The sequence below is a fragment of the Rhinolophus sinicus genome, chromosome 14 (assembly GCF_057876585.1).
Source record: "Rhinolophus sinicus isolate RSI-liver-muscle chromosome 14, RSI-T2T, whole genome shotgun sequence".
Lineage (NCBI taxonomy): Eukaryota > Metazoa > Chordata > Mammalia > Chiroptera > Rhinolophidae > Rhinolophus > Rhinolophus sinicus.
This window is the reverse complement of record NC_142514.1, coordinates 181,892,201-181,919,472: the sequence shown is the minus strand read 5'-3', so window position 1 is coordinate 181,919,472 and position 27,272 is coordinate 181,892,201. Positions and strand designations below refer to the sequence as shown.

General features: G+C 58.8%; 2 protein-coding genes across 3 annotated transcripts; both read right to left on the bottom strand.

Annotated features, from left to right (window-relative positions):
* Positions 1-382: 382 nt before the first annotated feature.
* On the bottom strand, positions 383-10,770 carry RPS6KA4 (ribosomal protein S6 kinase A4). 2 transcript variants are annotated; one of them, XM_019737826.3, is made up of 17 exons: positions 10,610-10,770; positions 10,435-10,506; positions 9,555-9,773; positions 9,349-9,464; positions 8,665-8,772; positions 8,362-8,442; positions 8,177-8,280; positions 7,937-8,087; positions 5,504-5,668; positions 3,619-3,747; positions 3,305-3,438; positions 3,117-3,210; positions 2,535-2,708; positions 2,269-2,454; positions 1,825-1,984; positions 1,470-1,633; positions 383-1,277 (listed from the first exon to the last, which is right to left on the bottom strand). In XM_019737826.3, the coding sequence occupies exons 1-17, from the start codon at positions 10,662-10,664 to the stop codon at positions 1,083-1,085; spliced, it is 2,307 nt and encodes a 768-aa protein (XP_019593385.1). In that variant the 5' UTR covers positions 10,665-10,770; the 3' UTR covers positions 383-1,082. The 2 variants fall into 2 exon arrangements, with proteins under 2 accessions (XP_019593385.1, XP_019593386.1); XM_019737827.3 differs by having other exon boundaries at positions 10,481-10,506; positions 10,610-10,765.
* Positions 10,771-12,705: 1,935 nt separating this feature from the next.
* On the bottom strand, positions 12,706-27,236 carry CCDC88B (coiled-coil and HOOK domain protein 88B). The gene is made up of 27 exons (XM_074336575.2): positions 27,098-27,236; positions 26,654-26,796; positions 26,424-26,535; positions 26,259-26,328; positions 26,123-26,181; positions 25,949-26,032; positions 25,721-25,864; positions 25,357-25,502; positions 25,127-25,208; positions 24,819-24,977; positions 24,130-24,276; positions 23,862-23,970; positions 23,530-23,666; positions 22,304-23,446; positions 19,231-19,358; positions 19,035-19,152; positions 17,818-17,913; positions 17,590-17,730; positions 16,791-17,047; positions 16,407-16,550; positions 16,034-16,220; positions 15,776-15,921; positions 15,388-15,486; positions 15,038-15,204; positions 14,298-14,498; positions 14,068-14,136; positions 12,706-13,198 (listed from the first exon to the last, which is right to left on the bottom strand). Exons 1-27 carry the CDS (start codon positions 27,155-27,157, stop codon positions 13,143-13,145), a joined length of 4,404 nt encoding a protein of 1,467 aa, XP_074192676.2. The 5' UTR covers positions 27,158-27,236; the 3' UTR covers positions 12,706-13,142.
* Between the last annotated feature and the right edge of the window lie 36 nt (positions 27,237-27,272).

Here is a 27,272-nt window from a genome sequence, read left to right as displayed (position 1 = left end):
CTGAGTCCTGATCATATGTTTGCGCCTAGATCGGGCCTTGCCAGAAGCTACTCCTGGACTCTGCAGTTACAAGAACCTAAAGTTCCTGTTCTGCTGAAGCAAGTTTAGGTTGGGTTTTCTATTACTTACAACCAAGAGTTGTAAATGAGACATGGCAGAGCTATCCACACACATACCCAAGATGATTGGCCCTCCTACTGTTCACGTCAAAAGCCAAGGACAAAGGGTACCGTTTTACCCAGAAGCATCAGCCCATCCCTCCTCTCTGAGGCCCCAGGCCCCATTGGGTCCAGCTTGCCTGCCCCAAGACCCGGGCCCCATCCCCCCCCCCCACCCACCCCACCCCCCCCCCCCCACACACACACACACACACACACGCAGATGCCAGAGACAGCACTGGGTGGATTTTTATTAATGTCAGCCCAGATGGGCCAAGGCAGTGAGGGGATGCCCAGCCCAGAGCCCCAAGGCCCCGCCCCCAAGGCAGGGGCAGCTGTACCAAAGGGGAGGGGTAGATGAGAAGGGGACCTCCTCTTTTAAGGGGTCGCCTACCTCCTTCTTTAGCCCCAATAGGGGAGAAGCAGGTGACATAAAGTGAAGCAGAAATGCTTCACGGAGTCCCCCAGGGCCTTTCCCTGAACCCCCAACACAAGTCTTTGGTGGACACGATTGCACAGACAGTTATAAAGTGACAGCTTGAGGGGTGCCACTTCCCAAGAGCAGGGCCTCAGGGGAGGGCAGGGGAGAGGTCTCAGTTTCTCCCCGTGGCAACTCAGTGCTTAGAAATGGGGGAGGAGCCCTTCCCTGCTGGGGCAGCCCCCTGGGGGAGCAGCACCTTCTGCCAGATAAGGTCTTGGCAGAGGGGCCCTCACACCCCACTCCCCAGCAGGCTCCCTCCCTTCCTGCGTCTCTAACTCTATCTGGTAAGACATAAAAAATTCTCTTATAAAAATACCTCTGCTCTGTCTGGGAGTGGGGAGGGGAGGGCAATCTCTGGGGAAGGAGAGAGCGGATGATGCCGGAGGCCAGGTCACACACAGCCTCTAAGGGGGAAGGGAGGGTCACAGTGGCGAGGGAGGGGGCTAGGAGGGGGGCAAGGGACCGTTGGCTCGGCGGGGGGCTCCCTTGGCGGCAGGGGCCCGGCCTGGGGCAGAGGGCACAGGAGAGACTCGGCGGGAGGTGGCAGCGCTCCGCAGCTTCTGTTTCCGTCGCTTGGCCAGTGGCGCGTTCTCCACGCTCTTCAGAAAGAAGCCTTCGCGCTTGCCCCGGTTGAACGCCTGGCGGAAAAGAAGGAGTGACTCCCCACACACCACGAGCCTGGCCTCAACTTCCAGACAATAGCTTTGGCTCCCTTCACCTTTCTAGACTCTGAGGACCTCGCTTCTGGGAGACCCCGCCTCTCCAGGCTCTACATACACACACACACACACACACACACACACACACACACACACACACACACGCCTCACCATGAAGGTGGCGTTGAGTCCTGAGCGCACAGCGGGCCCTGAGGACTCCAGCACATCAGGCGTCCGGAGCGGGGGCGAGGAGCGAGCGCTGCCGTCCTGCAGCCACGAGCTGCCTCGCAGCCCCTCAAGCTTCAGCCGCTTGGCGGGATCCACAGTTAGGAGTCCTAGAGGCAGGACAGGAAAGGATTAGGGCGGGGTCGTGTGTAGCGGCTGCCCCCAGAGAAATTCTAACAGCCCCACTCTCCTCCCACACCAGTCCCTGCACCAGGACACTTTACCCAGCGACAATCCCTGTCCTATCATGATCCCATGGCCTCCCCTTCCCCCACCAGGATCTGTGCCACCAGCTCCGCACCTCGCACCAGCTCCTTTGCTTCCTCAGAAACGCCCTGCCAGGCCTCCCCGTCTAGGGAGAAACGCCCCTCGCGGATCTTGCACATGATCTCCGCCGCCTGGCTCTGCCCGCCCTGGCCTGAGGCCCCCTGGAAGGGGACCTGCCCCGACAGCATCATGTACTAGGGGGTGGGAGGAAAAGTGAGCCGGGCTCAGGCTTCGGGCCAAGAGAGGCCAGAAGGTTGAATTCTCAGCTCACCCCAGGACCATTCCACCTCTCCGCTAGGGTAACTCCTGAGGCCCACACGCGATGCCCCTGATCTCCAACCCGGAATACCCAGATGCCCCTAGGATAGCCTCAGACCAAACCCTGCCATGCCCACCAAGATGACCCCTGTCCCCTGCCTCTGGTTCCCGTTACCCCTCGTCAGGAAGACCTCTGACCCCAGGCTCAGGCGTCCCATACCAGAATGACGCCGAGGCTCCAGAGATCGCAGGACTCATCGTAGCCCTGTTGCGCTAGCAGCTCAGGGGCTGCGTACTGAAGGGTGAAGCAGGGCGTCTGCATGGGCCCTGCCGGGCGCAGCCGCGCGAACCCAAAGTCGATGATCTTCACCGGGGCTCCAGGCGTGTCATCCGCGTACAGAATGTTCTGTGAGGGCGGGCAGGCAGCCATCAGAGACTGGCCCTCCGGACCACAACCTTCCCCTGCCGCCGAGGCCCTGTGCCCACCTCAGGCTTGAGGTCACGGTGCACCACGCCCGCCTCCTCGTGCATGAAGCTCACGGCCGACACGAGGCTGCGCAGGATCTGGCTCGCCTCAGACTCGCTGAAGTGCCGCTTCTTGCGGATGTGCTCCAGCAGCTCCCCGCCCCGCAGCAGCTCCAGGACCACGTACGTGTGCAGCTGCGGGCGGCGCAGCAGGCCACGGTCACCACGACCGACACCAGCCAGGCCCCAACTATCAGCCAGGCCCCGCCCCTCCATCACTGACAAGCCCTGCCTCCAGCCTTAGGCCCCGCCCATGTTCTATGCCCCGACCCAAGAAACACCCTTAGGCCAGCCCCCAGCCTTACAGGCCCCGCCCCTTTGTCCACCTTAAATCCTACCCCTCTCCATACTCTCCTCAAATTCCGCTCCCTTGGACATCTTCAGCTCCGCCTTCCGGTCCTCTGGCCTTACTCCCATCAAATCCCACCTTCCTGGCCTCCCAGGTCCCCTCAGGACCCTCCCATGGCGCCTTCAGACTCCGCCACCGGTCCGCCTCCCAGCCCTCCACCAGTGGCCCTTGTGGCCCAGCATTCGGCCCGTCACCTGGTCATGATGCACCTCGTGCAGTTTCACCACGTTGGGGTGCGACTGGCACAGACGCAGGGCAGCCACTTCGCGCTGCGTATTCGCCTCCAGCCTGGGGGCCGGGCAGACGGGGGTCAGGATGGCCAACCTCTGGCACTGCCCTCCCAAACACTCTACCAGGCCGAGCCCACCCCGGGCCCACCCACCTACGGCTGAGGATCTTGACGGCAAACTCCAGGCCTCCCTGGCGCTGGCGGCAGCGGCGACACACAGAGAAGCTGCCCTGGCCCAATGCGGGCTCCCGCAGGTCGAGCTCATACTGCTGGAAGAAGGGGGAGTCCTGGGGACAAAGGGAATGCATCAGAGGTCCTACCTGGGAGCCTTGTGGCCATGTGGCCATGCTATGCCCCACCTCAGAGAGGCTCCAGACCTCACCAAGGTCACACTGTGGGCGCCTGGTGGAGGCAGGTCCAGGCCCGGAACCCCCAAGCCAACTTCTCCCCACCCTGGCCCAACCCACCTGCATCATGGCACTCCTGGCCACCGCTGCCCGGCCGGGCCGGTCTTCAGCACCAGGCACTTCCAGCACATCAGTCATCACCGCGTTGTTGTGGTCAAACAAGATTGATGGGGCCACAAAAGAGTATCCCTGCGGAGGGTAGGGGTGGTGGGTCAGGGGCAGATGGGTATCTGGGGGCTAGAGTGCAAGTGGAGTCCCTAGAAGGCCCAGACCTGGCGAGGAGGAGAACAGGCAGAGGGAAGACCCCAGACCAGGGCGCAGTGGGGGATGTGGCCTTTGCTTCCTGGTAGACATAGAATGTGTAAACACTTTATTCTGCCTTGTTCTATGCTCACTTGGGGCCATGTCTGTCCCCCACCAGTCTATGACCCCTCCTTTCTCATCACAGTGACACCCCCCAAGTGTCAAGGGCATCACCTGGCATCACCTGGCACAATATAGTGGCCCAAAAAGTGAAGGGCAAATGCATGAAAGGACTGTACCCTAGCATCACACCTGCTTCGTTTATGAGAATTCAACTGTACCCACTGAGGACAAAAAAAATCCTTATTCCTTCCTTTCAAATCAAACTCTAGCCTCCTCTGCAAGGGGGGGCTACTGAGGAAATGTAAAGAGAAACCAAAGTTGATTCTTTGCCTTTCCTAAGGATCCATGTCCTGTCAATTCAAGGGATTCTCAGGGGTAATTTTAACAATGTGTTTTCTCCTAAAAATGTCGCCTCGCTGTGCACTGGCATGCAAGCTCCGCTGGGTGGGATTTTTGTCTGTTAGGTTTGTTGATACATCCCCAGTGCCCAGCTCTCTGCCCGGCACATTATGGGCACTCAATACAAAGTTTCGTATCATGAAATGAATTAATGAGTATAACCATCAATTCATATGAAAGAACTTTCTCAGGACTATGAGATAATGGATTAAGAGATGTTCAAGCACAGAGCTGTCACTTGTGAGAGCTTCACAGAAGGGACCGATTCATTCATACTTGATATTGGTCTATTCTTATTTAATGCTTATGGACCATATCCTACAGGTCAGGCCCCCACACTGGGCATACGAACACAGAAATTAAACATTGTCTCTGCCCTCTGGGAGCTTTGGACCAGGGGAGGCGGTCTCAGTGGGGATCTCAGGCAAAAGCTGACAAACTACTCAGAAGGAGATGCTGTCTGCAGAGGGTTAGTGCATGAAGGAAACGGCAGCCCAGGGCCATAGGAGTGGGGAAGACTTCACACGGGGGCAGCCAGCCCTGGACAACAAGGCTTGAAAGATGACAGAAACTGCCAGGTGGGCAACTGTGGGGACGGCTCTCCAGGTGGCGGGAACTGCATGTGCAAAAGTACAGAGATGTGTTCTGAAACCTCTGAGCAGTTCGCTGCTGCTGGAGCACCAAGCACTGAGGCTAGGGTGCTGAGCAAGGACCACACCATGCAGGCACTTGAATGCTGAGCAAAGGAGTTGGACTTGTCCAACAGGCTTAAGCTTCGAAAACAAGTGGAGGGGGTCTGTGCCCCCAGGAATCTGATATGGTGTGCCAAAGGGCATGCAAAGCCATAGTCTAAACATGGTATCTCTTCCTAAGTGTCCACATAAGTAAGTGAATAATTTAAAACAGTATTTTTACATAACAATAAGGAGATATGATGGAATAGAAGGGAAATTAACATGAAATTTACAGATAAACCATGAAGTTCAAAGACATGCCTTGCCATGGCGGTCTCTGACTGACAGCTCCAGGTACCCCATGAGTGGAGAGGTCTGGAGCGAAATACTGAGCCCTGCCAGATCAGGACACAGGGCCTATGCAGTGCCCATGTGTCAGCCAGGGCTGAGGCTGGCAGCAGCATCCTGCCTCCCCCACATCTGGAGTTCTATGAGCTCTCACTCACCTGGAAGACACGAGGGTCCCCAGATGGGGGGCTGCCAGGGGGTGAGTAGACAGGCTCTAGCCGAGTAAACTCCTCTGCAAAGTTGCCCACATCCAGCTCTGAGCGGATCTGGGGTCGGAATGGAGCTGGAATCTTCCTGGCAGCCAGAGCAGCCCAATCCAGGCCCTGGAAAAAAGGATTGAGAGACTGGGGGGTCAAAGGGCAAAATGTAGAAACCCCTCTCTACTCAGGCCACCCTCACTGGGCAGCTCCTTAGGGAGGCAAGGGTCTACTTGCATTTGGGAGGAAGGTGTTCTTCTTGCTTCCCCAGCCTCTACTTCCCTCCCTGGGATAACACAATCCCTATTTCCCTTGGAGAATCACCCTTCACCACATTCACTCAATTCTGGAACGTTTAATAGAATTCACTTGCAAAACAAACAAATATCTTCTTCCTACTAGACTTAAATCTTGGAGAATGTGGGCCTGTGACTGCTGGGGACCCCCTTGGTGTCTAATGATGAAGTCTGTACAGAAAAGCAGAACCAAGTGGCAAAGAGCTTCTTAATGACATCAGTTCAACACCTGGATGCAGGCTTGCCTGAAGTCAGAAAACTTTTCCTTGGACTTTTCACTTATGCGAACTAAACATGCCTCTTTATGTTTAAGCTAGTGTGCCGGGGCCTGACCATTGCCTGCCCAACATCCACTTTCCCTGTCTTCCTCAGTTCTATTGCCCCAATTTTATTCCCGGAAGCAATGGGCACAATTAAGACAATATTTTACAACTTCCTTGTAGTTAGAGGTGACCAATAATCTGTAAGCAAATATTGTGAGATAGGAATCCAGGAAAAGATTCTCAAGAGGAGGGTAGACAGTTAGCAAATGCCCTTTTAGCCTTTCCTCTCCTGCTTCCTGCCTGGATATCAGCCTAGATGGCAAGTGCTCCAGCAGTTATCTTGGACCATGAGGCAACCCTGGGGATGGAGGCTAAATGCTAAGACTGGAGGAGCATTTAAAAAAAAAAAAAAAGTTGCCGGGATTCATAGCAGCCCTGGCCTGTCAAACTCTGGACTTCTTTTTTGTAAAAAATAAATAACCCTCTAATTTGCTTGGACTTTTTTTTTTTCCAATCTGTTAGCAGCCAAATGCTTATTCATGGATATCACCATTTTGAGTCGGACTTTTAGTCACTTGCAGCTAAGAAGCCTGACTAGACTTGAAGGTCCCACTTCTGCCACAGAGACCTCAGAATTGCTATCACCAAAGAGGCTGTCTCCAGAGAACGGGAAATGAGGGGAACACCCCTTCTGAGCTTGAGGCCTTGAAGACCTTGGGGCCTGTCCGGTCTGACTATTGGCCAACGCACTCCCAGCAGTCATGGCCCAGCTTTGTTCAGGGTGGGCTTGAGGAATTCACTTAAGGAAACCGACACTGTTCAGCCACTTCCCCCACACAGGGACATCTTCACCACAGAGACTTAGGTTCCTGTCTGAGAAAGCAGCTCTGAGGACCCTTCTAGGCAGGTACTTGCAGGGAAGATTCAAGGAGATGGCACTCGTAACAGGGTAACTGAGTGCCTGGCCCACAATAAATGCCCATAAGTGGGTGCTTTTGCTACAATGTCAGACAAGTGGTACATCTGATACCCAAATGTAAACAGAACAAGCAGTGAAGAGCATGAGCCTTCAAGGCTCCCAGACCAAGGTTTGAATCTGAGCTCTACCATTTCCAGGCTGGGTGATCTTGGGCAAATTACTTAACTTCTCTGAACCTCAGTTTCCTCCTCTGTAAAGATGGGGATAATCAAGATGGTTCTCAGGGTTACATGAAATAATGCAAGCAAAGGGCCAACACACGGTAGGTATTCACTGTCACAGGTCCTACTAGGCAATGACACACCCAAGTCAGCGAGGTATTACAAGGAAATAGAATTCACTCTGCACTGCACTCTAAACTATATGAGCTCTTAGCAAGCAAACAAAACCTACATGGCTGATTGACCAACCATCTGAATGACATGCACACGGACTGTACAGAAACAAAGAACAAAATGCCTAGCAGGACACTAAGAGCCACAAGGGTGGCTTTTAGTACTGATCTGGAATAACAGAGGACCTGGAGTCTCTTCCCAGCTCTATACATTTACTGTGTGACCTTGGACAAGTCACCTCCCTTCTCTGAACTTGTCCAATGAAAGGACTGACAAATGCAGCCTCAAGTCCCTGCCAGCCCTGACAATCGACGAACCTAGAATTCTTTGCCCCAGGAACACATCTTCTGAGATTCAACAGAGATGGATGAGAAGATAAGCCTGCTTTCTTTATCTGGGGATTTTTCTACATCAAGTGAAACTGGCCTGTCTCCGACCATCCCTCCAGTGTCCCCAAACCCAGAGCAGCAGCCCAGCTTAGGTATGTGCAGAAAGGTGCGGGGGCGGCTCAGGAGCCTCACCTGGAAGAAGGGGTGATTCTTGACTTCCTGTGCCCCCTGGGGCCCCGCACCCAGCCGCTTCTTGGGGTCCTTGCAAAGTAACCGCTGAAGCAGATCCTGCGCCACAGGCCCGATCCGAGGGGGGAAGGGAGGGGAGCACTTCAGGATCCGTCTGGGAGGATTGGGGGGGGCGTCAGGGGCAGCGAGCCCCCCCTCCCTGCCCAGGCCCCTCAGCTGCCCTCCACATCCAGCCCCACTCACCGAGACACCTCTGCCTGCGTGTTCCTCTCACCCTCCAGCGTGAAGGGTGAGGCCCCCGTCAGCAACTCAAAGAGCAGGATGCCCAGGCTCCACCAGTCCACAGCCTGCCAGGGCCGAGCCAAAGTGAGGGCCTGCAGCCACCCTGGCCTCACCCCACCACCACCCCCACTCCCCTGCCAACCCACCTTGCCATGCCCCGACTTGCTGCGGATGATTTCTGGGGCCATGTACTCGATAGTGCCACAAAAGGAGAAGGTTCGCTCTTTCTGGAAGGGCAAGAAGACCCACTTTGGACACCCAGCAACCCCCAAGGTTCAGAGGAGAACTCACTGGACTTGTGAGGGTTGAAGCAGTGAGAACTTACTGAAGGCAGGGCCTAGGGCTGTTTACCTCTGTACCTCCAAGAAACAAGCAGTGCCAAGCATGGAGCAGGAGACAGGAAGGAGATGGCCTCCACTGGGGTAGGCGGAGAGATTGCTTTTACTCACCTCCTCTGTCAGGAACTCCTTGCTTAGCCCAAAGTCCGTAAGGACGATGTGGCCCTCGGAGTCAAGCAGCACATTCTCCAGCTTCAGGTCTCGGTAGATGATGCCCAGCTGGCAGGAGCAAGAGGGATACTGAGGACCCCTCCCCTAACAGCCCCAGCTCCTACAGCTCATGTCCCTGCACCAAGTCACTGCCCAGAAGAAGGGGACCCGCTGGAGAAGGGGATCTTCAGTGCAGGAGTGGGCCTGGGGTAAGACTGAGCCACTGAAGAGGAAAGGCCATTTAAGATGCAAAAGCTAGTAAGGAGGACCGCCCCATGGCAGGGGCCCAGGGAAGCAGGCCCCAAGGTCCCAGAGAGAAGAAAGCCTGTGTGAAGAGCCCCATGGCAAGAAGGCTTTGGGAGCCAAGGCATGAGGTCTCCGTTTGAGGAAGTTCTGTAAACACGGCCCCAAGAGGCAGTCCTGAGTTCCCTGTGAGAGGAAAGCACCTTCGAGGGGACATCAGGGGAAGAGACCCCACCAGGCAGTGCAGAGGCCTTCCTTCCAGGAGGCCTGAGCAAGCAGCTCTGGTCTCCACCACCCCCCGGGAAGAGAGAGAGAGATCGGAGGCTGCCATGTTTGGAAGCCCCTCATAAGGCCCAGACCCAGTGTCCATGGCAACAGGCATGCGGCCAGGTCCTCACCCACCTTGTGGAGGTGTTCGAGAGCCAGCACAATCTCGCCCCCATACACGCGCACCTCAGCCTCCTTGAAGTGCTGGCGCTGGTAGAGGTGGGTGAACATCTCACCACCATTCACATAGTCTGGGGATAGATTAGATGTTGGGAAGCAGTCCCCATGGGTGGCCCCACCTGCCTCCATAGCCCCCAAAGTTGGCAGGTGCCTTCCTTTACCCAGGATGAGGTGCAGCTTGGCATCGGTCTGGAAGGCGTAGTGCAGCGTGACCAGAAAGGGCGCCTGGCGCACCAGCTCCAACACTGACCGCTCAGTGCGAGTGTGCTCCTGCGTCTTGGCGCGCTGCACCAGCGCAGCCTTGCGCAGCACCTTCATGGCATACAGCTTCCCTGCGTCGTGCCCACCCGCCTTCCGTACCAGGAACACCTTCCCGTAGGCTGTGGGAGCAGCGAGTAGGCAGAGGGTAGGCGGTGAGCAGGAGGGTGGTGCAGACTGGTGGGGGTAGGAGTGATGCCAACCCAGGAGGGTGTGCAATTGGGGGAAGGAACTCGGGTGAGAGGCAGGTGTGCAAAAAGCTGGCAGAGGCTTCTAAGGGAAAGGTGTGCACAGCACTGGGAGGGTGCTCAGCAAAAGCCAGGAGGGGTGTGCAAACCAGCTGGGGGCTATGCAACTCCAGGAGGCCTGCAGGGCAAGGTGGGGGCGGGGCCTGTGCAAACCTGGGGAAGATCAGACAGATTTGAGGACATGCAAATCCAAGCAAGGGAGGCAGAGGTACGTGCAGATTTGGGAGGGATGTGCAAACCCAAGCTGGGGAGTTTGCAAAGTGGGGGAGAGGACTCTAATTATCAGCGCAAGGAGAGGAACTGTGCAAATCACTTGGGAAGGCTGCAAGCCCCCAAAGGTGTTGGCAAATCCAGGAGGCCCTTGCAAAGGGCATGCAAACCCTGGCAGGGCAGGGCAGGCAAGGCGGGCTGTTCCAGGAAAGGGTGGGGGGCATTGCTGGTGGCCTGGCCCAGGCCCAGGCGGGTGTGCCGGCAGGAGGCAGGAGGCCCAGGGCACGGTGCCTGGGACATCTGCCTGGTGGGTAGGGGTCCTCACCTCCCGTGCCCAGCACCTTGAGCAGCTCGAAGTTCTCCACGCTCACCTTCTCCTTATGCCCAGTCAGGTTGGCTGTGGGCATAGGGGGCGAATGAGCCCAGCGAGTGCATGACCCCTCCCTGCGGCCCAGGCAGTCATCACCCGGCCCCGCAGCCCCTGGCGGCCCCTGCCCCACCTTCCGTGATCCGCAGCTCCACAGCGCAGCCCTCCTCCTCGTCCTCGTCCCCCATGGTGGGCCGGTCGCTGGGGCCCGCACAGCTCGGCTCCGGGCGGCGCCGGTTACATGGCGGCTCCGGCCGGGGCGGGCGCTTCCTGGTGCCGCCTCCAGGCCGAGTTGGGCGCCGGCACCGCCTCCCATCTCCCCGCCCCGAGCGGCCTGAGTCAGGCGCAGGAACGTGACAGCTCTGGGCTGCGGGTGGGCGGGCGGGAGCGGCCAGTCTTCTGCGGGCGCACGGGGGAGGGCATCAGAGCTGTGTGCACCCATACCGCATGCGACCCTCCTGGTGACCTCGGAACAACCCCTTGGGAGCCATGCCTGGGATCTGCAGATAACCTGGAGCTCCAATTGCGCAAACACTCCCAAGCCAGGTGTCTGCCCTGGGGTGCCTGGTGAAGCCAGTGGTGCGGAGACCCTGGAGCCTGTGCCGCAGAGGAGTCCACACCGGCACTTCAGAACTTTCCCCTCCAGGGTAAAAGCCCTAGTGGCAGCCCAACATCTCTAATTCTTAGCCACCAGTGAAAGTGAGGAATTTCATAAAATTCACAACCCACCACCTCGTTTGTGATCACTCCTCTAAGTCAGCAAACAGGGAAGGGGTCTGTAGGTCCCCTTGACAGATGAGCAGCTGGAAGCCACACAGCTACCTTTATCCAGCTGCTGCCAGCACAGGGCTGGCCCAGCACCTCTCACTCAGTGTGACCCACTGTTCTTGGTGCTGGGCAGCCTTAAGGAGGTGTGTAGGTCCCGGAAACCACCCAGCTCAGCTCAGCTCAGGTCCACACCGCAGCGGCCAGCTGAGACCCTCTCCCCTGCGGACTTGCCTTTGCAGGGGAGGGTCTGGGGACTCAGGTGCCCTGAGGACCAAAGCCCTGTCTCTGGGCTCCCCCTACCCAGGGAGCACCTACAGGGGACACTGGGAGGGTGCTGGAGCCAAGCCCCACCCCATGACTGGGAGGGGTGACCGAATCTCTTTAGACCAACCTGTAAAAGCACCTCAGGCCTCAGCCACCCTCCACATCCCACCCAGTGCCACGCACCCTCCCGTGGTTCTGCCCTGTCATCCCCAAGCCTGGCACGGTGCCCATGCAGAGCCCAGAGTAGGCCTCAAAAAGGAACATGGAGGAACATGAGCCTCACAGGGATGGCCTCCTCTCCATCAAGCCTGGAGCCCTGACTGGTCTGTCCTCCAGAGCCTCGTTCCCCTCCCTGACAACTGACAGGGGCCACCAACAGGGTAGGCCACCATCAAAGCCCCCACCCTGAGGCCTATGGGAGAGGGCTTCCAGCTGGAGGCCTGGGGTTCCGCTCCCACAGAGGCTATCAGCCTCTGAAACTGGGGCTAAGAGGAGGCAGGCAGAGCAGTGGGTTATTTCTAAGCGGGTTGTGGAAGCCCTATGAATCGGGCTGCTACAGGTCACCCTGGGGAGGCTGGTCTGGCCACCCCTCCCAGCTCTGCCTACCCCCAGATTCAGGCTGCCTCACCTCAGCCCGGGGCAGCCCCTCCCTATCTTGGGAGGCCCCAGTGCCTTGAGTCACATCCTGCCACCCAGGCTAATTGCCCCCTCCTACAGGCCCTGGTCAGAGACTGTCCTGTCCCTCTCACTTCTTGTGTTCCTCCATGACAGCCCCTGGCACTAGGTGACCCACCAGGCTGTGACCTCCCTGGGGAGGGGCTCAACCCCAAAGGGGTGGGGGAGAAATGATGAAGAGATAGGAAGAAGTGAAAGGAGAGAAGAGGGTGCCAAAGAGGGGAGGGCAGGGCCTCTGGGGTTCACTGCCCCCACTCCAGAGCCCAAAGCCCACCTTTTAAGCAAAGGCTGAACCCAGACTAAGGCCCCACCCACTGCTGGCTACCCAAGAACCCCCCACCCCTCTGGGACATCCGGGGAAGCCCGACAGGCCCCTCCCCTGAAGAAAGCCCTTCTTTGCCCTGTGTCAGGTAAGGAAGCCAGGAGTCAGAGACCCCACTGGCAGAGGAAGACTCCAGGCCGCAGGTGTCCCTGGTGGCTTGTGGCTCTGGATGCAGCCAGTACACAGAGAGCAGATTCAGGTCATTGTACCCCAGCTTTATTGTCATGTCCCTCATGGCCCAGCTGAGGCTCAGAAATAGGCCCAGGCCACTGCCCCCAGGGGATGCTCCTTGGCTCCCCACCTGGACCGGGCAGGGGTCTCTCTTGTCCACTCCTGCCTGCCTTCTTCATCTTGGGGGTCCCCCAGAAACCGCCTCCTCAGTGAGGGCCACATGGCAGAACCAGAGCCCTGGCAAGGAGCTGCTCCTGGGGACCCGCCATCCCCCCTGCCCACAAGCTTGTCCCAGCTCCATCTCAGGGCCCCAGTGCCAGCCATGGAGGACCTGGGGGCCCAAGCCTCCTTGTCCAAGGACTTGCCCCAGGGGCCCTGGCTCCCAGAATTATTGGGCTGTCTGGGGCCCCCACTGAGACTCCAGTGGCGAGGTGCCTGCACTCCCAAGCTCCCCGTCCACACGGTGTCACTGGCTGAGGGAAGGGGCGAGAGGACGCTTCTCCGGTTCCTGCACCTCGAGGCCTGGAGGGAAAGGCTCAGCTCAAGCCCGCTCCCTTGGGGGACTCCCAGCATTGTTGGTGGCCCACAGGGCCCTGCACTTGTACCCACCCTCCACCCCCCTATCCTCTTCTCAGCTTTCCTGCCTCACCCCAGCTGCACTGGCTGCCTGGCCGCCTCCAACATGGCACGCTTTGCCTCAGCTGCTCCCTCTGCCTGCATTGCTGTTCCCCAGATATGTCACACAACAAATTCACCTCGTAGTCTCTGCTCCAACTTCCCGTCCCCTCTGAGGCCTACCTCGAGCACCCTAATTAAAACTACAACCCACCCACCCAGAGCTCCTGACCCCCCTCACCTTGCTCTCTTTTTCCCCAGAACATTATCACCTCCCAGCATTCTAGGGCTCAGCTGCCCAGTACGTGACTGAGCAAATGAGAGGTGGGTGCTCTGAACCGTAATGTGCTTGAGTGTAAAATACCTCTAGACCTGAAAGACTTAGTATGAAAAAATAATAATGATGTAAAATATCTCACTAATGATTTTTTACACTTACTACATATTGACATGGTAATAGTTCAGACCTATTGAGTTATATAAAATATGTTATTAATATTAATTTTACCTGTCTCTTTTTACTTTTTCTCATGAGGCCACTAGAAAATTTTAAATTATACACGTAGCTCATATCTTACTGCTATTGAACAGGGCTGTTATAGATGATTGTTATTTTTATGCATATTGTTTACTGTCTGCCTCCCACACCAGAATGTTCCCTGCTGTGTATCCCCTGCTAGCACATCACCTGGCACTTAGTAAAGGCTCATTGTCAAATGAATGGATGGATGGATGAGGGCTGCCAGGGCCCCACGCAGGGCAAATACCCCACTCACCCTCTCGGCTGGCATCTGCTTCATGTTCCTCCAGGGTCTCAATGGAGCCATCCCATCCCACGCCAGATCCTAGGGGGCCACAAGGCAGCTGCTGGGCCACAGGGACCAGGCCAGAGGCAGGCAGGGCTTGTGGAGCGACACAGGGGACAGGAGGGAAGCCCCCTCCCCCAGGAGTTGGTAGGTCCACAGGAAGTTGGGGGCTTGTAGAGGCAGAGACCTTTGCCCCTCACCTTTGCCATGGGAACTTGCCATGGGGCCTGGACGGCGCTGTCGGAATCGCTGCCGGGGGGTGTCCCCGGGGCTGAATGACTCAGAGCTTCGCCCCACTGGGAATCGGGAGCTGAGTTTCCGCCGCTGCCCACCTGCCAGGGTCTCATCCCGTAGGCAGAGAGAGCTCTGGGCCCGGCGCATAGGTGCCGGTGAGGGGGACCCTGCAAGACGCACAGGCATTGGGGGGTGTCCGAGCAGTACAGGAGGGGCAGGGCAGAGTAGAGGGGTAGAAGAATGAAGCACGGGCAGGGAAAGGAGGCTGCAGGGGTGGGGGAGAGTCTGGGTGAATGAGGGTGGCAACAGGAGGCGGGACCTTGTGCTGGTTCTGACACTAACTCACTGTGTGACCTTGGGCAAGGCACTTCCCCTCCCTGGGCCTCGGTTTCCTCATCTGCTGACTGGAATAAATGACCGCTCACTAAAGGCCCCTGCCGCTCCGAGGTCCTAGGCACTGCTGTGGATGGGTAGGACTGGGTAGGTGGCAGCGCAGACAGGAGGAAGGTGCCAGAAGAAAGGGACGCAGCAGGGACGCAGAGCAAAGCGCCACCATCTGGGGGGGTAGGGTGCAGCAAGGAAGGCCAGCGGGGGCATTTGTGTAAGCCATGCAGGAAGGTAGAGACCAGAGACATTGGTAGGCGCCAGAGCGGGAATAGAGGACATGGGGTAGGGACCATCCTTGTCACCTGGCCCCCAGACCCACCTGTCCCATCCGCCTCCCTGCCCTCGGAGAACTCCATCTCTGGGGGGCCCCCCAGGCTCTCGGTGCTGCCAGCCCCATCGGCCCACGGGCGCGGCCCCCCATGGAGGCCTCCCTCCCGCCGGGGCCGCATCAGCCTCTTCACCTTGTCTGCCAGCCAGCTGCCCTTCCTGGGGGCAAGAGGGCACAAGAGTGGGTAAGGCCAGGGAGGAAGGAGGGACAAAAGGCCATTGTCGGGGATGCAAAGGCCAGGCAAACCCTCATTGATCCTGCACCTGATCTGGGCCAGGGTCAGAGGGCAGGCAGGGGTCAGGTTGGGAGGACCCCAGCCCAGAGGTGGAGGGGCCACTCACTTGATCCGGGGCAGGGGCCCAGGCTCCAATACACGGTACTGGTCCATGATCTTCTCTACCAGTTTCTGTTTCTCTCGACGCAGGGCGTTGAGCTGGTCGCTGGAGGGATGGGAGGGAAGGGGTGGCATGAGGCCCCGGCAAGAGCAAGGCTCAGGTTCTAGCAGGTATAGCCCTGCTGGTTGGTAGCACACTGACACACTCCTATATGGGGTAATACACTGCCACTGCCCCAACACCCTGGGGTCAACCCCAGCCTTTTACCCAGGACCTCCCCAGGCATCTCGCCCTGAACCACCAAAGGGGTCCCCAGGATGCGCTCCAGCTCCCTGCAGCATGCTGTGCCCACCCACCACCCATCACCACCACCCCCCGCCACCAGCCTGCTCACAGGTACTCGCGCTGTTCACGGTGCAGGTGGTCCCGGCTCTCCAGGCTGCGCTCCAGGAGCTCACGGTTCTCCCGGCTCAGGGCCTGCACCTCGGCCAGCAACTGCCGGTTCTCCTCTTCCTGGGCGCTCCGCAGCTCTGTTAACAGCTGTCAGGGTAGGCGGTAGGACAGCTGGGAGTTTAGCGGGGCTCAAGGTGGCCACCTTCCACCCCCAACCCCCTCCAACCCCACCCTGGCTGCCGCCCACCCCTCACCACACCTCGCACTGCGTGGTCAACCGGCAGGCACTCAGGTCCAGCTGCTGGTTGGACTCGCGCAGTCGCTGGCTCTGCACCTCCAGCTGTGCCCGCTCCAGCTCCAGCCGTGCCAGCCGGCCTCGCAGCTCCCCACGCTCACCCTGCAGCTCGCCTCGCTCCCGGGACACCTCTGCCAGCAGCGTCTGAGCCCTGCGGAGGCAAGGAGAGCTGCTCTCTAAGGGGGCTCACCACCCCCCAGGGCCCTCATGAGGGCCAGAGGAGGCTAAGCAGGATACCCACACACAACGACAGAGACTGACTCGCCACTAACCCACTTCACAGAGGGAAACACTGAGAACTGGCCCAAGAGGGAACAGGCTGCGCCACAGATGGTACCTGTCATGCTCGCTCTGCAGCCTCCGAAGCTCTTCCTCCAGGCCCCGCTGCCGATGGCCATCCTGCATCAGGCGTTCGCGCTCTGCCAGCAGGGCCAGCTCCTGCGCCTCCACACTGGCCTTCTGGGCCTGCAGCTGATCGTGCCTGGGATGAACAGGGGCTGAGAGGGCTGCAGGGGCCTGGGGCTGGGGCAAGCAGGCAGCTGTACTGCCTGGACCTGGGTATCTGCCATCTCCTAAGCATAGGTTCCCAGCAAAGCCACAGGGCAGAACACCGTGCCAGGTGCCCACCACTCTTGACAAGGGTACAGCAACGGAAGTGGGGCTTTAGGTTTAGGTGGTGGCTTCCCTGGGGGGGAGAGGAGCTTGCTTGGGGGAGACTCACCGGCCCTGCAGCTCCCTGTGGGCCAGCTCCAGCGCCCGCATGTTGGCCTTGAGGTCACGATGCCGGGCCAGCAGTCCCTCTAGCTCGGCCTCCTGCCGCCGCTGCAACTGAGCCAGGGCCTCGTGGTCCCGCAGCAAGGCCTGCTGCTGCCCTCGGGTCTCCTCCTGGGACCGCCGCGCTGCCAGCACCTCCTCCTCCAATGCCCCCAGCTTCCTGTGCAGCTCTTGGCCTTGCATCTCCAGTAAAGACTTTTCGGCCTAGGGCAGAGGAGGGGGCAGGGACTACAGGGGTGGAACCCCAGGCCAGAAATGGGGTAAGGGAGAGGGGGCAGGGCAGAGGAGGAGAGAAAACTATGGAGGAGGCAGAGAGCTGGGTGGGGGCAGCCTGGAGCCAGAGGCAGAGGCCGAGGTTAATAGACAAGGAGAGGGGAGCGGTGTCACAGAGACGGGTGCTGGTGCCAGGCCGTGGAGGCAAGGGCAGGAGACACAAGGCAGAGACGGGACAGATGGGGCTGGGGTGGCAGGGAAAGCAGTAGGAACTAATGGCTAGCTGTGGAGAAGAGGGCTGGAGATTGGGCAACATGGGCACAGATGTGGGGGCTGGGGGCAGGTAGATGGGGGTAAAAACAAGCGAAGGAGGAAGGGTCAGGGGAAGGGGCAAGTAGAAGTGGGCAGGGGTGGGAAAGAGGGGTGCAGAATGGGATGGCTGGGGTCAGGGGGCACGGATCTGAGACTAGGGCAGGGGGCAGTAGTAAGTGGGCAGGGTGGGATGAGGGACAAGGTACCCGGCTGCCACACACCTGCAGGCGACTGCTGTGCTCCTGTGCCCGTTGGCTCTGTAGCAGCAGCTCCTGGGCACGCCCCTGCAGGCTTCCCAGCTGCCCCTCCAGGAGCTGCAGCTGCCCCTGCAGAGCCGCCTTCTCAGCCACCAGTGTTGCATTCTGCCCAGCAGGGAGGGGGGTTAGGAAGGGCCAGGTCACTGCTCCCCTCACCACCCCACCCCATGCCCACCACGGTCCACCACTCACACTGCGCTCCACCTCAATGAGCCGCCCACTCTGGGCCTCCGTGATCCTCGGCTCAGCGTGCTCCTTGGGCCCTAGCCCCACAGGGCCCTGGCGCAGCTGCAAGGAACGGCCGTGGGAGGTCACGCAGGGGAGTGGCAGCACTTGGGGATGGCACAGAGACCTGAACCCGTGGACCCTTACCCCACAGCCTTGCACTCCTGGCTCCCGCAGTTCTGTCACTCTCCATCCTGACCTTGTTACCTCCTCTTCATTCGGCAGCAGGCGCCCTTGCCCGTGCTGCTTCTCCTGCACACCCTACTCTTCCTCTGGGACCCAGTTTCAACACTGCTTTCTCCAGAAAACCTCCCCTGACCAACACCACACATGCCAGCAAGGTCTGCTGGGTGCCCACTGGCCCCTGGCACCGTGTGATGGTTGCCTGTTTTCTTGCCTCTGTCCTAGGTGGACTGTGAGTTCCCTGAGGGTGGAGGTCCAGTATTGGGCCCCACCACACCCCAGTGCTGAGCACTGAGCCCACACATTGCAGGGGTGTCAGAAACAACAACAGTAATTGAGCACACTACTGTGTTTCCCTGAAAATAAGACCTAGCTGGACCATCAGCTCTAATGCGTCTTTTGGAGCAAATAAGACCAGATCTTATTTTAATATAAGACTGGGTTATAATATAATATAATATAATATAATATAATATAATATAATATAATATAATATATACAATATAATATAATATATACAATATAATATAATACAATACAATATAATATAATACCGGGTATAATATAATATAATATAGTACCAGGTATAATATAATATAACATAAGACTGGGTCTTATATTAATTTTTGCTCCAAAAGACGCATTAGAGCTGATGGTCTGGCTAGGTCTTATTTTTCAGGGAAGCACGGTAGGAAGTGGTAGGGCCTAAGCGAGAGACACAGCAGTCACCTCAGAGCAAAGCTGGGTTCTGTCCATTTGAGGAATGGGGAGACAAGGCCCCCAGAAGACCACCTGGTCTGGGCAGTCAGCCTGACTCTCAGCACAGTGCTCCCTCCAACAGGCCCCATAAGGGGCCACACGGTGAGCAACTGGCTAAGAATCAGGGGACAAGACCAGAGGAGGCACTGGAAGAACCAGAGCCCATGCGGTCCTGGACGTCTGCACGCAAAATGGAGGGAGGAGTGGGGCAAGGCCCCCAGTTCCCAGGGCTGCAGCGTCACCTGGAACAGCTCCTCTTCCAGCTGCAGGGCCCTTGTCTTGAGCTCCATCAGCGCTTCCTCCTTGCTGGTAGCTGCTGCCTGCAGCTCAGCTTCCAGCAGCTGCTCCAGGCTCTGGTACCTGCCAGAAGAAGCTTTGGCATATACCCCTCCCTAAGCCCTTGCCTGGCCCTCTCTGACCCTCAGGCAATGTCCCCACCTCTGGTGCTGGAACTCTTGTTCCCGAAGAAATTCTTGGCGCTCCAGAGCCGCCTGCTCCAGCTCCCTCTGCAGATGCTCCAGCCGGGCCCCCAGCTCTTGGCCCCGTACCACGGCCTTCTCTAGTTCCTAGAGGCAGGCAGAGCAGGCTCAGGGCCAGAAGAACAAACCACCACCCTCACCTGGAGGCAGGGGAGGGCGGGATACAGAGGTCTAAGAGTCAGAAAACCTGGCTTTCTGTCCTTGCTCTGTCACACTAGACAAACATCTTTAACCCTTTGGGCCTCTACTCCCCCATCTGTAAAAAGGTCACCTTGCAGAGTGGGTATGAAAGACCTGGGAATTATAAGCCTGGCAGGGTGTGAGGGAGGCCCCTGGGCTAGGGGTGAGAGACATTTGCTGGGCAAGTGTCTTCACCTTTCTAAGCCCATGGTTCCTCAGGTGCCCAGTGACAGCTGAAAGCGGCCTATGTGCTGAGGCCACACTGGCCATGTGAGGGAAAGAGGGGCTCAGTGGAGGCAGGTCTGGAAGCACCCTTGTCCACAGGGGATGATAACAGAAGACAGGAACTTGGTGAACACCAGGCCTGACCACAGTGGGGCCTGGGAGGGAGAAGGCAGAGATGCTGGGGCCAGGCGGCCTCTGGCAGTTGGGTTACACCATGTGGAAAGGGGGCCCACTTTGACCTGTGGGCCCTGGAGGGAGATAGGCCAAACCACTGTGAAGTGTGGGGGCCCTGGCAAGATGAAACCACAGGGAAGGGCCAATTCTGACCAGCTCCCTGCCAAATCCTGCCTCTGGAAACCAAGTCTACAGCCTTTTCTCTCATCTTCCTGGCTTAGCAACCCCACCAGAGCCTCCCCCCAGGGTCAATGCACTTCCAGACACCCTTGGCCACTGCCTGTCACCGAAAAAACTACAAGTCCCATGATGCCCTGCTGCCAGCAGCCACTAGAGCCCATAGGCTGAGGGTATGAAGACTAGTAGTACAATGAAGGAGACTTGAAGCTCAGGCCAGATCCCTGCCCTACCCTCCTCCAGGCCCTGGCCACAACTGTCAGTGCCACCTCCAGTGCACCTCCTGCCCACCTAACTCAGAAGGCCCACGTGGACAACGCCCTCAGCCCTTGGTTCCCTGACCTCCCCCTGGATGGCCACCACCTCCTATGTCACACCCAATTATCACCAGGAACTGCTCCCACCAGGAAATCTCACAAAATTCCCCACTCTGTCCTCAGCCTCTTCCACCCTGTCAGTCCTCAGAGCCGGCTCTTCCAGCTGGCCAGCCCCACCCTCACCTTCACTGCCCACCTGTTGGCATTGCCTCTCCATACTGCCCCAATCTCTCCACATTCATTATCTTACAGCATCCGGTGGGGCAGGTAGTTTTATTCCGGTTTTACAGGTGAACTGACTCAGAAAGGTTAAGTAACTTGCCCCAGCCACACAACCGATAGGGGATCCAGGCTACAACCCAGGTCTGCCCGACAGCATCAAAGTTACATCCTACAGAGACAGCCTCTCAGCCTTGCCCTCTCACCTGCACCCCCAAACCTCACATTCCCCAGGCCTGCTGTGCACAAGGCCTAACCCTGGGTCAACCCAACAGTGTGCTCCCCACTTCACTCCCTTGGTAGGAGCCTTGGAGCCAATTCTTCCTCCTTTCTGAACCTCAGTAATCTGGTCAATACAACAGGGATGAAACTGGAAACTGCTCAGCAGGAAGATTCGATTCCTGTGTGCAGCACATGCTCTGTTCCCTGAAGCACTGGGCCCCGCTGTGCCAAACACCCTTCCCATTGCCTCGTCATCTCCTCCACTTCCCCCTGAGGAGCCTCTCAACACGTGGCCCTGACCTCTCTGCTCACTTTAAACCCTCCAGTGGCTCCCACTGCCCTCATGAAAAAAGCCACAACTCCTTCCTTCACTTGGAAGACAGATAAAGCCCTGCCCAAGAGAAACACTGCTTAATTAATTCTCACCTCCCTCCACTCCCCACCTCACACTCCACCCCTACAAACTCTTGCCTGCGCCTCCTCCTGGATCACTGCCGTTCTCTCCCCTCCTCCAGGAAACCTTCCCTGACATGCCCTAGCCTGAGTCCAGTGTGCTTTCTGGACCCCCGTGGCTCTTTGCATGGTCCTGTCTCCACCCCAAAATGGGAACACTTCCCTGCCTGGTACAGGGCCTGGAGCCAAGGAGATGCCCATTAACATGCTTAAATGAATGAATAATGGGGTTTCCAGACCTTCTCTCTCCTCCATCTCTGGTTCCAAACCAGCCAGCTTCATCTGCCACCTAGACCATGGATACTGCCTCCTAATGGCCCCAGACCCCTGCACACCAAGGTAACCCTCCTGAAACCCAGATTCACAAAGGTCTGCCACACCCTTGGGTGGCTCTCCCTGCCTGGGGATGGAGTATTAACACCTAAAAAGCTGGCCTAACACACCTCTCTGGCCCCCCATTCCCCTACTCCTCCTGGGCCCCTGAGCATCATTAATGCCTTCAGTCTTTGCACAGACTGTTCCCTCAGGATGAAAATTCCTTCCTCATCTAGTGAAATCTTGACCATTCCTCAGAACGCTCCCTCAGACCTCCTTGTTCCCACCCTGGGATCAGCTCCCTCTCCTGCGGGCTCCCACAGCACTTCGTTCTTCATAACCAGTGCGGCTTGAGCCTTTGCCCAGTACAAAGGAGGCTCTTACACCAGTATCTCACTTGGTCTTCCGGAAGACCTGCCAAGCCAGCTAAGAATACCCCCATTTTACAGAAGGAAGTATTGGGGTGCAGGTGAGTGAACTGCTGTGGTCAGAGAGCCAGGATTTAAACCCCAGCACTCTGGCTCCATGCCCACACCTTGTTCCTTCCTACAGATACCCCATCAGAGGCAGAGGACATCTGCCTGTCCCAAAAGGTGTGCCTTTGGAAGACAGGAATGGACTTTGCCTTTTTATCTCCAGTCCCAGCTCGGTGCTGGGCACTCAGGGGCTGCTGATGGAATTAATAACCCCAAACTCCAGCCACTAGCCTTGAGCCCCGTTTTCTGACCCTGGCAGTGAGCACCCACATACCTCCTTGAGGGCCTGCCTCTCCCGGCGCTCCCTCTCGGCCTCCTCCAGGTGCTGGCAGCCCTCGCTCTCCAGCACTTGCAGACGCTCCTCAGCTGCCTCAGCTCGGGCTCGCAGCCTGAGTCCCTCGCGCTCCCACTGTCTCCGCTCTCGGCCTGTGGCTGCCAGTGCCTCTGCCAGTGCCTCCCGCTCGCGCGACACAGCCTCCAGCTCCCGTCCAGCTGCCTCCACTGCCTCCTGTAGCCGGGCCTGCTCCTGGACCTGGGCCTCCACCTCCTGGTGGGCCTCAGCCTCTGCCCTCTGAGCCTGAGCCAGCTCCTCGGAGAGGCGAGCAACCTCCAGGCCTCGGGCCTCCAGCCTCCGGGCCTGGGCCTCCAGCTCAGCTCGAAGGGCCTCAGCCTCTCTCCTCAGCCGCACTGCCTCCTCCCTGAGGGCCTCCTGCTCTGGGGCACCACTGGCCAGTATCTCCCCTGGGCTTGTCCCCTCCAAGACCTGGGCCTTGGGAGTCACTTCAGGCTTCTGCTGTGGTTTTTGCTGGGCTAGGTCCCCAACCATCCCCTCCAGCCTTTGTTCATGCTCTCCGGCCTCTGTTTGCCCCTTGGGTAGGTCCAGCCTCTGGCCTAGGGTCTCTTGCTCCTCCAATTGCACACAGAGGCTGGGCTCCAAGGGTCCAGGCTTGCTCTCAGGAACCTCCTGTCTTAGCCCCTGGGCCTCGGGCTCTGACTCCCCAGTCTCTCCTCCTGGCAACAGCTGGGCCTGAATTTTGATCTCTGGACACTGAACTGGGGTCACAGAGGCCGAGGCCTGGAGAGGGGCTCCATGCACAGCCTTCTCCGGGGACTCCTGTGTCTCTACAGTGAGGCCTGCCTCCTGGGGCATCAAGTCTGAGGTGTGGGGAACCATGGCAGCTGTCTGGAGGGGCCTCTCCATCACCTGAGGGTCTGAATCAGATGTCTGGGAACACTCAGCTAACCCCTCGAGAGCTGAGCCTGATGCCGAGGAAGCCAGGTCCAAGGCCTGGGGGCCTTCATCCCCTGCTTGGACAACCAAGCCCTGGGGACCATGGTCTGAGACCAGGCAAGTCTGAAGAGCCACAGCCAGCTCTGGAACCATGGAGTCCTCCTTCTGCTCCTCCAGCAGGGGGTGCTGACGGCACATGAGAAGGATGGTCAAGCCCAGAGAAAGTCACCAGGAAAGACCCACTAGGATTGTTGGGGGAGGGGACTCACCTGACCACCTGGCTGCCTGTGCAACATCTGTAGTAGGGCTCGAAGCTCCTGATTCTCCCGCTCCAGGGTCCGCAGCCGCCCAGCCTCTGCCTCCCTCACTTCATCATGTAGTGAGGGGGCTGTTCCTGGTAGGGGTGCTGGAGTGTGTGAGATGAGGTCAGGACTCCTTCCCACCCTTCGCCCTGCATGTTCCCTGGCTCCTCACCTATCCCCCTACACCCCCAGAGACCTGGTAGAAGGGGGTGAAGTCAGAAGCCATCCCTACCACATCTGCAGGAAAACAGGCAGGCCCCCAGCCCCAGCCCCATCCCCTCCACTGGGGCCCCACTCACCCTCCCCAGGAGAGCCGGGGGATGGCTCCAGGCTCCGCTGAAGCTCCAGTTCCAGCTCCACATTCTCCTCTGCCAGCTGGTCCACCTGATGCCGCAGAGAGTCCAGTTCCTGGGGGGAGGGCAGAGTCAGACAAGCCCTCTCCACCATGGCCAGACCAAGTATGTGGGCTAGAGGGTCATTAGTGGAAACCAGGAGTAGGGGTCACAGGGATCACTAGGGAATCCTAAGGACCAGTGGGTTCACCAGGGGGCAGTCTGGCAAGCTCACAGCATGGGCCTCGCCCAACCGGGTCCGCAGCAGCAGGTTCTCGCGCTGGGTCTCATGAAGCCGAGCACAACGCTCTTGAGCGGCCTCCAGCTGCTCCTCCAGCAGTGCCTTCGAAGCCTCCAGAGTCCCTGAGAGTGCCCGCTCCTCCTGGGGGAGGGAGGGGGGTGGAACCGAGAACCAGTGGTGCGATGCTGACCCCAGCACTCCAGGGCCACAGACCCTGCCTCCTTCCCCCATCTGACCCCACCTCTCCCCTCCATCTGCCCTGCCAGTCTCCAGGGTCTCTCCGGGTACTACTTCCCTAGAACCTGGCCCCACGCTTCTCCTATGTAGGCCTTGCCTCTTCTCCCCAGGAACTGCCTTCTAAGGTGGCATCCTTCTAGGCCCACTTATCAGGCCCCACTGTTAGGAGCTCTCTCCAGACACCACCTCCCCTACACTTGGCCCCACCCTTCTACCCAGGACTTACCTTACCTACAACCCCCACCTTTCCCTTCCATCTGCCCCATCCTCCAGAGGGCCTTTCCCCGGACACTATCGCACCCATTTTTCCTAGCCATGACTGCTCCCTGCATAAGGCCTGACTCTCCCTTCTCGCTCCTCAGGGACCAACCCATCCCCTGCAGGCCCGCCTCCAGACCCCGCCCCTCCCCAAGCCCCACCTCTCACAGCCCCGCCTGCCCGCTCACCTCCAGCTGTCCCTTGCAGGCCTCCACCGCCTGCAACCGTTCGCGGCAGCGTCGCAGCTCCTCTTGCAAGCGGGGCAGGCGGCTGGCCCGCTCCCTCAGCATCTCTGCCTCCTCGCGATACAGCTCGGCCCGCTTGGCTTGTCCCGACAGCGCTTGAGCCTGGGCCAGATGTTGCGGAGCTGGGAACGGCCAACGCAGGCCGCAGGGATTGGGGATGCGAAGGAGCCGGTTCAGGGAGGCAATGGGACGCTGGAGTTGTGGGGAGAGGGTTAGGGAATAGGGCACTGGTGGGGAGCATCTGAGCGCACCTCCTGGCGGATCCTTCGAATTTCAGCCTCTAAGCCCTGCATCTCCACCTGAGAGTCTAACAGCAGTTCGGCCTTCTCCTCCCTGGAAGAAAGTCGCTGGAGGGGCCTGGGGACTAGCAAACACCAGCCCTTCCCAGGCCTCATCCCACCCATTTCCATGGGGCTGGGCCCCCCATCCAGGCCTAATCTGCCCCTCTCCCCCAGGTCCCCTTCCCTCCTGCCATACTCACAGCTCCTGACGCAGGCGCCGCAGCTGGGCCTTGGTGTTGGCCAGCTGCAGGGCCAAGTGGTGTGAGGGGCCCTCCAGAGGAGTTCTAGCAGGAGCCTCAGGCAACAAGGGGACTGGCTCTCGTTCTAGCAGCAGTTCAGCCAGCCGCTGGGAGAGGTCACGGGTGAGGGGTCAGAAGTAACCCATCCTATGCCCCACACATCTGCCCCCAAGCACCACAAGCTGAATCTGGTTCTTGTAGCCCTGCTGGCCCAAGACCTCCAATTCCAGCCCCACACCTGGGCTTCAACCCCCATCTCCCACACACATCTGGGGTGGTCCTTCCATTCCTCCGCCTGGGCCTCGATGCCCCCGCTGCCTCCTACCTGGGCCGCCACATCACGCTCCCGTGCCAGTCTCAATAGTGTCCCCATCAGGTTCTGGGACAACATCTCCAGCTCTGGAGGTGCCAGCTCCCCAGGCTCGGGCCCAGCCAACGACAGCACCATGCCTGCCCCGGGCTGGGTCACCTGGGTGAGTAGGGAGAGCAGTTCAGCCTAAGAAGTTGGGGAAGCACAGTGTCCCCAGGTGGTGACGCCAGTCCAAAGCCGTACCTCCTGGATGGCAGCAGCCAACTCACTCTGGAGCTCCAGGCTGAGGCCCTGGATGTGCCGGATGAAGAGTTCCCGGTGCTCACACTGCAGCGAGACAAGGAAGGGGAAGGCTGGCGCAGGAGTCTCCTACGTCTGCAGCCAAAGCTGGACCCTGTCCTTCCCGCCCCTGCTCACCTGCACTGATGCCCCAAGCAACAGCCGAAGGATGCCTTCCAGCTCCTCCACTGCCTCCTCTGCAGGGCACAAGCCACAAGGGGTTAACAAGGAGGGGGAGGGGGTAGCCGCGGGAAGGGGTGGTGGGAGAGAGCACCTGAAAAGGGATCAAACCCCAAAGTCTGGAGGTCTGGGGCTGGCGACAGGATCAGCAGCTGCAGCTCCTCCTGGGGGCAGAGGGGTAAAGATATGAGAGGGGCCTTTCTGCGGGGGCGGGGGGCGGGGGGCTCACAGGTTCAGCCTCCCCCTCCTGACACCTCACCTGGTAGAAGTCCCTCAGTCGGCCCCACAGGTGGTTCAGGTTACGCACCCGCCAAGCTTCAGGACCATCATGGCCCCTGATCACTCGAGGGCCCCCTCGGGAGCTGGGGGCACTGTGAACACAGGGGTTGATGGGTAGGAGGGGTAATGAGGATCTGCCTCCCCTCAGCCAGGCTCTGCCCATCAACCTGTCCCGGCCCCTCCCCTCCGACCACTAGTCTGGCCCCTTACATGATACCCAGCACCCGGAGGAGCAGGGCTCCATCGCTGAGACGCAAGAACCTCTTCTCGGGACAAAGAGGCCCCTCTCCTTCCTCCTCCTCTTCCCCTTCTGGCTCCTCCGCCTCTCCCACCAGCCCAGCCAGTCCCAGTGCCTGTGGGGAACAGAGACAGGTCAACTGGCCCAGATGGGAGCCCCCCAACAACAGAGTGAATTCTAAACCCCTTTGACATGCCCCCCTGAGCCCACACAACACCCCTCACCAAATTCCTGAGTGTCTTTGGCCCTTGAGGGCTGCACCCCTTTTCCTGCCCCAAAGCTGCCTGGACTTCAGCGTCACATTTGAGTCCACCCCCCTCAGACCCCAACTCTGCCCCACCCTCCCCCCACCCCAACACCAGCCCCTCACTACTGTTCACTTCCCCTCCCCAGCCCCTTTCCACCTGCTACCTCACCCAGGTGGCCAGGCTCCCACTCAGAAAGTCTCTGAGTCTGGGCCCCTTGCCCCCATCCATGCTGGGTCAGGGTGTTGGCCCCACTGCGGCAGCAATACCTGCCCTGAAAGGAAGAGGAAGTCCCCGAGTGGGAGATCCCGGGCCCAGCCACAGACACCCTTGCAGCTTCCTCCTT

Excerpts from the sequence above, each read along its gene's own strand:
- RPS6KA4 (XM_019737826.3), bottom strand. The coding sequence starts at position 10,664 with ATGGGGGACGAGGACGAGGAGGAGGGCTGCGCTGTGGAGCTGCGGATC. Across the intron at positions 9,465-9,554 it reads CAAGCTGCACCTCATCCTGG|ACTATGTGAATGGTGGTGAG; the intron begins GTAAAGGAAGGC and ends ATCTATCCCCAG. Across the intron at positions 3,211-3,304 it reads GTCAAGATCCTCAGCCGTAG|GCTGGAGGCGAATACGCAGC; the intron begins GTGGGTGGGCCC and ends CCCGGCCCCCAG.
- CCDC88B (XM_074336575.2), bottom strand. The coding sequence starts at position 27,157 with ATGGATGGGGGCAAGGGGCCCAGACTCAGAGACTTTCTGAGTGGGAGC. Across the intron at positions 23,447-23,529 it reads ACAGGCAGCCAGGTGGTCAG|CACCCCCTGCTGGAGGAGCA; the intron begins GTGAGTCCCCTC and ends ATGTGCCGTCAG. Across the intron at positions 13,199-14,067 it reads AGCAGATGCCAGCCGAGAGG|GCCTCGAGGTGCAGGAACCG; the intron begins GTGAGTGGGGTA and ends CTTTCCCTCCAG.